Source organism: Neopsephotus bourkii, unplaced genomic scaffold (genome assembly GCF_033783945.1).
Source record: "Neopsephotus bourkii isolate Nb327-2 ecotype Australia unplaced genomic scaffold, CSIRO-AGI_Nbou_v1 NB_718, whole genome shotgun sequence".
Classification (NCBI taxonomy): Eukaryota; Metazoa; Chordata; class Aves; order Psittaciformes; family Psittacidae; genus Neopsephotus; species Neopsephotus bourkii.
Genome location: NW_026901217.1, coordinates 1,818,220 through 1,827,074, shown reverse-complemented (window position 1 = coordinate 1,827,074; position 8,855 = coordinate 1,818,220). Strand labels below are relative to the sequence as shown.

At 46.3% G+C, this 8,855-nt stretch overlaps 1 protein-coding gene across 5 annotated transcripts in view; it reads left to right on the top strand.

Annotated features, from left to right (window-relative positions):
- The first annotated feature begins 17 nt into the window (after positions 1 to 17).
- The window catches only part of ZNF827 (zinc finger protein 827), a 107,847-nt gene continuing 99,009 nt past the window's right edge, over positions 18 to 8,855 (top strand). For all 5 annotated transcript variants that reach the window (XM_061354145.1, XM_061354146.1, XM_061354144.1 and 2 more), the window contains exon 1: positions 18 to 284. In XM_061354145.1, coding sequence (XP_061210129.1) covers positions 242 to 284 — 43 coding nt within the window. In that variant the 5' untranslated portion in view covers positions 18 to 241. The remainder of the gene's footprint in view (positions 285 to 8,855) is intronic.

Below are 8,855 nucleotides of genomic sequence, written 5' to 3'. Positions count from 1 at the left end.
TGGGGGGGGTGGGGGGGGGGGAAAGGAGGGGGGGAAAAAAAAAGAGAGGGGGAGAGGGAGCCCTTCGCGGTGGCTCCGGGAAAACCGGCTTCAGACCCCGTTCCCCCGGCGAAGAGGGAAAACCCGCCCCGGTTAGCAGCTCCCCCGGGGGCCCCGGCTTTGTGCCTGTCTGTGCCCCCCCTTCCCGGTCTTATTTGATCTCCCGTTAAACCAAGGAGGAGAATGTGAAAAAAGGGGGAAAATGCCCAGGAGGAAGCAGGAGCAGCCCAAGCGCCTCTCTTCACGTAAGTGCCCCCTCTTTTTGCCATTTTCTCTTTCCTTCTCTCCCCGTCTCCTTCCCCTCTGCAGCCGCCTCCGCCGTTTCGTGCATTAGTTTAGGGTTACAGAGGTGAAACTGACAAAGACACAGCCTGGGTTATTCCTCTTTTAGGTCTGAGCTAAGGCAGCCATGTTGGTGATGAACAGCCTTGTGCCCTTTTAATTTTTCCTCTCTCTCTCCTTTCCCCCCTTCTTTCTTCGCGTCTCTCGCCCTTTCCTCCCTCTCCCTCCCCTTGCCCGTGATTGTGCATTTGCTGGGGGGGGGGCGAAAGGGGGGGCGGTGTGGGTTTCTCTTTGGGGCTGGAGGGAGGGGGTGATCTGTTTTATTGGGGTGGGGAGGGGGGCTAGCACCGGAGGAGAGGGCGGCGAGAGGGGAAGCGGCTGCTGGCGTCTTGTGCGGAACCAGCCGAGAGGTCCGTCCCCGGCTAAAGGTTGCGGCGGGGCTGGGCGGCCCGGGAGAGGGGGGAAGGTGGGCAGCGGCCGTGGAGGGGGCTGCCGGCGGGGGGGGCACCCCATACCGACCCCACGGCCACCCCGTTAGGGGGCCGGGGCCGCCGGCGGCGGCGGCGGCGGGGGAGGGGTCGGCGGGGAGGCAGACCGTGGCAGGCGAGGTCCCTGCAGAACAGTGAGAGGCGGCGGCGGGCTTCGGGCTCCTCCTGGCCGCAGTGAAACGAAGGGTCAGGCGAGACTCAGGCTTCGGCGGCGCTGCCCCAGCCGAGAGCAGCAGAGCACAGGGCTAAAGTGCATCCGATCCGCCGCCTGCGGGCACCCCGTGAGAGCACACATACGCATACACTCATCCCCTGACACAGCTCACCCTGCACTGCTCCTCCTCGCTCCCTCCCCCCTCCCTGCCTATTTTCTCCCCTCTTCGCAAAACAGTTAACTTTTCTCCCGCTCGCTCTCCCCCTTCTCCGCGTATTCAGCGCTCGGCAGCTATTGAGAGGGAGGCGGAGGGGAGGGAAAGGAGCCTAAAAATACCCTGCCCCTGCCTGGCCTCAGGGTTGGTTTAGGGAGAGCAGGGGGTGGATGGAGGGGTCATTTGTCTGGCTCCGGCACATCTGCTCGGAGCGCGCCTTTAGCCCCTCCACCCGGGCTAGGGGCAGGGCGGTAGCTGAGCCGCCGGTGCTGGAGCCGGGCTCGGTCACCGGGAGTTCACCGGGGTGGCCCCTCGCCGGGGGCCGCCGCTGCAGGCGGAGCTCCGCCCGTCTCCCCTCCGCTATGCGGGCGAGGGGGCTGGGGCAGCGATCCCACCGGCACTCGGGCCGGGGTGTGTATGTGTGCGCCGGTGCAGGGTGCCGGTGCCGGGGGGCGGCACTTGCAGCCCCGCAGACATTTCTCTCTGCTTTTCCTTTTAGCCGGAGTCAAAGGCTTGAGTTGTGATGGGATTTGCCTGGGGGGGAATGGAGGGGTTTTGATCCCTCTTCCCCTCTTCTCGCTGTTTGCCCCCGTGCAGCACTTTGGCTGTCCGCCCGCTAGAGCAGCCGAGCTGGCGGCCCCGGTGCCGGCCGGGGCGGGGGGTGCGGCGGGACCGCGGCGCCCGCCACTGCAGCGCCCCGGCCACAGCGCGGCGGGAGGGGGCAGGGGCCAAGCCCGGGCGCGCAGGCCTTGCGTGGCTGTGGAGGGGCGTTTCGGGGCGGGGGGGCGTCAAACGCCGCCGCTCGGCTTACCAGAAGCTCCGCGGGAGCGGGAGGCGGAAAGGGCTCCCGGGGCGGGAGGCGGTGGCGGCGGAGCGGGCGTTGCGGCGGGGCTCGGCGGCTGACCTTGCCCTCGCCCCCGCCCCGGTGCGGCTGCCCTCCGCCGGCCTCTCGGGCCGACATCAAACCTGGGCTCCATTTTAGCTCGCTCAGGCGTGCCGCTCCCGTGCGCGGCGGCGGGGCCCTGCCTGCGGGCTGCGGCGAGGGCTCCCCTCGGCCGTGACCTCCCGGCCGGCCGCGCCGGGGGAAGTCACGGCTGCTTCTGGGCCGCGGAACAATTGCCTTCATTGTGCGAACCGAGCTGTGCGGGTGTTGTTTGTTTTGGTTTGGGGTTTTTCTTTCTGCACGGCCTAATTTGCAGTTCTTTCGGGTTAATTTTTTAGTTCAATTCGTGGGAGTTTTTTATTTCCCCTGATGTGTGAAACACTCACATGCTGCATGTCCCACACAAGTGCTACTTTTTAATGGGGTTTATTTATTTCAGTTTCTTTCACAGCTACGTTGCACTGGATCAGAAGCTGTTATTTGACAGTAATAATAATAATATATTAGATAATTCAGGAAGAATTGCAGGAATACTGTTCTAGCCTGCAGTCCTGCAGGTTCAAAAAATGCCTCATAATCCATTGCTTTCAGTGTGCAAATTCTATAAATAGTGATTATTTTTATTTTAGCAACATGTTGCTTTAATGAGTACTCAGTGTAAAATACATCTTTATTCTGCAGTTCCTACTGGTTTTAGCAGTACATTTCTTAGAGGAAATGTGTGTATATTCCATTTTGGAGTATTAGTGATGGCAGAAGAATGTGAAGTGCACCATAAGCAGCTAGAGAGAAGATGGCTAATACCGTATTGACCCTTAACTCTGCCCCGTTGTGGTTATCAGGCCATGATTCAATCCAAAGTTATGTTACAGGTTGCTGCTGGTGTATGGATGATCTCCAATACACATAAATGATGCAGCATCTTACTGAACCTCTCTGTGATATTTTGGATTATGTTATAATTGTTTGAGAATTAAGTAGTAAGATGTGAATACACAGAGTAACTTCCCAGTGTTGCACTGTAACTGAGCAAATATAACTTAGTCTGGCAAGTCCTGTGGACTCTGATGTAGCGTAGATAGGAAGCCTTCTTCTCAGCATCCCTAGGCCTTAATTAATTTCTTATAAATTGTTATGTAGCCTGAAATGCACCTGAAGATGTGATAACATGCAGCTGCTGCTCACTGGGACCCTGATTTTATATTTCTGGCCATTGACTTTAGAGTTAATTTCATAAAGGAAGACTGCATTGCCAAAACGCATGCTATGGTGAAGAAGTTCTTTGTGCAGAGTTTGGTAAAGATGTATCAGGCTGTTACATCTATTTGATGTAGTTTCGAGGCAGTTGCTAGTTTCTGAAGCTTCCGTGGTTGAAGAAAAATAATTGATACCATTAGGTGCAATAATTCCATGTTTTGGTGGCATCTGCTTAAAAGGGCAGAGTTAATGTTAAGCTTTCAGTCATCTGAGTTGTTTACAACATAATTTAGTTTGGAAGGGTATCTTGGAGGTCATCTGCCCTAAGTTCCTGCTCAGAGCAGGACGAAGGAGCCTCAGGGTTCAGCCAGGTGGATGGGCCCTTTGAGACTCTGGTATTAGCACATACTGTAAGTGAAGTTTCCACAAGTCTGTGCTTGGGAGCTGTTTAGTCACAGATGTCAACAGAACGTTTCACTCACACTCTGTCAAATACAAGAAAAAGTGCATCCTTTTAAATTTGAGATACAAGTGAATGGGGAAAGGACTTTAGGAGTTCCTTGATAGGCAATGTCTCATTTATAATCAAACTAAATACTATGGCAATGTAGACTCAGTTTGTAATGACAGAGTTAGGTCTGTATGCTCAAAATTTGCCCAGTACACAGTGTCTTATGATTACTTTTGGATGCAACTAACTTAGCCAAGTCAATTCATTTTCAGTGGAATGTCTAAAGGAATTTTGCTCATTCCTTAGTGCGCTAGGGTTTTTTTCAGCTACTTCAGCATATGGATTTATTTTTATCTTTTTTTTTTTTTTTTTCTCTGATCAGTTAGCATCAGAATCTTTAAAACTCTCTGTATAAATTCAATTTTACCCTGAGTTTCTACTCCTTGTTGCCTCACTTTCCATTCTACCTCACACTATTATTTTCTCTGAGAATTCCTGTAAGTCTGTTTCCTCTGAACTGCACAAATGTGTTCTGGAAGAGTTCAGCCTGAAAAGTAAAAGTGCTGGGAAGTTTTGAGGTTCTCAAGTTAAATGTTTTAAGATCTAGACCACTGTATGGCCCTAAGTGTAGGAATTGGTGCTCCTTGGGTTTTGATTCCGTTTCGGAGGCAATGCAGTTTGTGAATGAATGCTGCAGTACCACATATACATTTGTTACAGAGTAGCAGGCAGTTAGCTGCTACATTGAGGAATCTGAACTACTCCTACTTTCTGAAGAATGTGTTTCATGTTGGACAAGCTGCAGCGGTGTTTCTATTCGGTTTATTTTGTTAAAGAAGGTGATGCAGAACTGATACAATATTAGATGCAGTATTAAAAGCTAGGTGTATGATAACGAGGGGGCATAACTCTTGCTTTCGTGGTCAGGTATAGTGTTAGATATTCCAGATACTGTGTTGAAGTGTTCAGCTCTTTCTGTACAGTAAAAAGACCCTTAAGTTCTGTGAAGCTTTTTATTACGTTAGAGCTTTATTGCTGGAGTGTACCAACAAAGTGTAAAGAAAATACTGCCAAACAAGTAAATTAACAGTGATTTAGCACTTCCTCCTTTTTTATTTCTGCAGCTTGCTTCATTTGATACTTTCTGATAGCAAGAAAGGATGTGTTGGATGGGTTTTTCAAAAGACTTCCCAGTGTCAGAAAAGCCTTTACTATCATTTGGCATTTGAAAGTTGCTTCCAAGACAAAAGGCTTTTGCCAGTAGCACGAATTTTTCTCTTTTAGTAGAGCTTATTACCTTACTAGCAGACATTGCATGTACAAGGAGAAGCTTTTAACATATTTTCTATTTACTATTTTTAACCTCTTACCACTGCAGGGATCATGATGTAGCTCATTGTCAACAAGAGGAGCCATGTAGGGAAAATTATTATTCTTAGTATGATTAGGTTAATAATCTTATTGCTATCATCGCAGTTGTCCTGGTGGTACTGTAATGCACCTATCAAGTGAACAGCAGCCTCTTGGTGGATGGAATAACAGCCACATTATTCCACCTGAAAACACTGTTCTTTTTTGTCCTTCTCATGATAGTGAAATCGTCATAGGCTTTTTGGCAATACCTTCCCCTTTAAGGCATCTTTTCTGATGTGTAAAGTCTGCAGTTTTAAATTTGGTGGTTTGTTTGTTGGTTTGTTTGTTTTTTTCTTGGGGGAGGAGGAGGGAGGTGTTTCCATTATACAAACTAAGTCACTTGTATAAACTCATTCAATGATCAATGTCTAAATGCATTCAATGGTAGACTATGCTTTAGTGTTGGTAAATGGTAGACTGTATCTGATAGTGCTAAATATGAGTGAGGCACACTGGAGTGTAAATGGGACTGCTGAAGGTTCAGCATTGCGCTCATTAAGTTATTTAAGCCTTTAGGATCTTGTGAATTGGATTTTAGAGGGGGTGCAAAATATTACAGAACAAACCCACAAACTTTTAGTTGGCCAGACAGGAAAACCTCAGGTAGAGCAGTGGAATGGGAAACGTAAGAACTTGGAGTCAGAATGCATTTTTACTTTGAAATTTTAAAAGGGATGAAGAAAGAATATGACTTAATCTTTGTAACAGAGTGATTGTTGTCTTCTTCATATGGAAGAAGGCAGGAGTAGGAGGAATTAAGTTTAAGAAAAAAAAAAAAAAACAGAAGGAGCTGGCTGTTCAAAGTGAAGTATTAGTAATTTCCTATAATTTAATCAGACCAGATCCCAGAGCAAGATAATGAGAGCATGACCTACAAAAGAGGACTTTTTGGAAGTTAAAAGGGTTTCTAACATGGAGCTTCACAAGGCATATGATTTGTCATGAAGCACTGTATAGAGGATTTTTTTTTCACATTGCAAAGAAATCATAATATAGACATTAGTTCAGATGGCTGGGGAGAGCTAATATGGCCTATGCCTGGAATCTTTGTACAGCTGTTGAAGTACGCCAGAGTCATGCTTGAAGAGTGCCTCTTCTAAATAATCTTTTGTCCTGGTTTCTGGCATACCATTTTTTTGCTGTCTAGTTTGCTATTCATGGTACCTGATTTGTATCATTTAGGTTTATGCATACAAAATAATTCAGGACATGTGGGGGCTGAGTTATTGTATGTTTTACAAAAATATCAATATGCAAACACTCTAGACTATAAAGTAGATGGTAGTATATAGTAGAATCTTGTTTTCAAGGAGCTGGGGGGAAATCCTCTCTCTTTCTGCCCCCGAAAGTAAAACTTGTTGTTCCACTTGAAAAAAAAAAATTTTCTATGAAACCTAATAAATGATATGGGCATGAAGAATGGTAAATGGTATTGGCTGAAGGAAAGAACCCACAACAACTCAGAAAGGTAGATAATAAACCTTTCCCCCCAAAATATTTTTATTTTAATGTAGTTTAATAATAAAAGTCAGACGTGACCCATTCTTCAGTAGAAAGGGTGCGTGCTGCAGGGTACAGTCAGCATGGGTTCTGCACACATACACGGCATTGTGGTTACTTTAATGATGGATTCAGCAACCTGTGTTCATAAGCTCATGTGAAAACTTGTCGTTTTAGTTTTCCTTTTTTACAAACCTTACTTAGGGTCGCAATTATGGAAACATGCTCACAAAGACAATTTTTCTTTTCCTCGCGTACCTTTAGTACGCATACGGTTGGTAGCCTCTTTGGTTGAGACTCCAGATATTTTGAATGCTCAGTCTGAGCCTGTCCGATTAGTAGTTAACTTTATTACTTCAAGTTTCTCCTGCTTTTGATGGGATTTCCTGCTTGTTGTGTAATTACACTGAGCAGTAGAATCCCAAGCTAAGCCTTGAGACAAGCCTATTCTATTTTGCTGGCTAAGAATTCACAGAGTCCAAGTTTGATTAATTGGGAATCATGAAAGAGTTATGGGAGATATTTTTGAGAAACATGCAGTAAGGAGAGAAAAACCGGGCTACATAAATAGTCCTTTCCCTCCTTCTTTCCAGTACTTAGGCAGCAGGGATGGAAGCTGGGAGGGGAGGGGGGAGGGGGAGGGGGGGGATGACCTGTGCTAATTGTACAGTAGACCAGGAGAGAGATGTTTTCATGCTGTTTTCAAGACTGATGATTTAGCTGCTGTTTAGAATAAATTATGTTAAAAATGAAAAGGTTACTAAGTGATAGAGGTCTTGTAATGAATGGTTTAATCAGCTGTTTCAGAAAGCAAAATCAGGTTCCAAACATCTGCTTCATTTATTTTATTTGGGATGCTATCCCACTGGGGTAGGTATAAAATTTTTGAAGCAACTCAAAGCAAGCTATGTCATCATCCCTTTGAATTCTCTGTGGTTACTACCTCTAGGGATTCCCTTCCCCGAGAAGGGTTTATAGCTCTGCTTGCCCTCATCTGGGATTTGCTGCTTGGATGTGTTTTTCCTCTGTTGTGGGGCTTTCTGTGCAGGTGCAAAGAATTCTTCTTCCCTGTGTAGTCCTTTTATCTCAAAGTTTCTGTAAGGGGGAAGGTTTGGTGTGAGCTTACTTTAAAATTACAACTTCCTATTTAAAGTGAATGGGTTGGACATGTCCTGGATCTTGGTGCCTGTTAGAATCTGTAAGATGCTGTATCAGGGCAAAAAGGAAAATTCTGGTGAATTCTTAATAACTGGCAAGTAACTTTTAGAAAACTGCATTAAAAGAATTGATGGCTTTAACAAGTGTGTATTTAGCTTAATGAGTGATCCCCATGTGTGACCGTTAATGAACACAAATTCTTTGCAAGCTACTTCAAGACTTCACTTTGATTTGTGTAGTAGTGCAAATAATTACTCATCTCAAAAAAAAAAAAAGTCTTAAAAATTGAAACAAGAGATTTTCCACAGCTAGATGATCATATGGTGAAAAGTAGGTAGGGAACAAAGAAGGTGGCAGGCAAGTGGATTTAGATAGCAGCTGGTGCGGTAGCTGTTTGTATTTGCTTTCCTGAAGCATAGCCAGAGTCTCTCCCCTTACAGACTGCTGTGCCAAATCTAGACATGGCAACTAGTGACTGAGGACCCATTTCTTTATCTGTGTTTGGAGCAGAACTTCCCCTTACCTATCTCTGTATTTCTAGCACTTTGAGGCCATGAAGAGCCTTTTTCAGGCACCAGTGTATGCTTAACAGCTGAGAACTGCTCTAATTTTTGCTGCCCACAGGTGTTCACCCTGCTCTAAGTTCTGGAAAGGAAGGGCTGACATAATCCTTTTGTCAATTCTGTATTGCCAAAGGGAGTTTTTTGCACTGCATGTAACTCTGAAGGGGGCTCTTCTGCCCACCTTGAGGTACTTTTACATTGCCCATAAGGTCTAAATAGACTTCACCATAATTGTTTATATTGTCTTCCTGCACAGCGCTGTGCCACATTGAGATAACAAAGCAAGCTCTAAATAAGCTACCCTGTGTATGAGAGGCAGTTATCACAGCAGTCTACCCAGGTTAATTCAGCTATAATACTTCTGGGTATACTCAAGCTGGCTCAGATATCACTTCATAGCACTGTGATATTTAGTATAGACACACTCTCATGAGAATCAGAGTTGTTGTCTGTGAAGGCATTTACTGGCCTGCATAAAAAATGTTGGTAAAGCCCACAGTTTTTGGCCAAGAA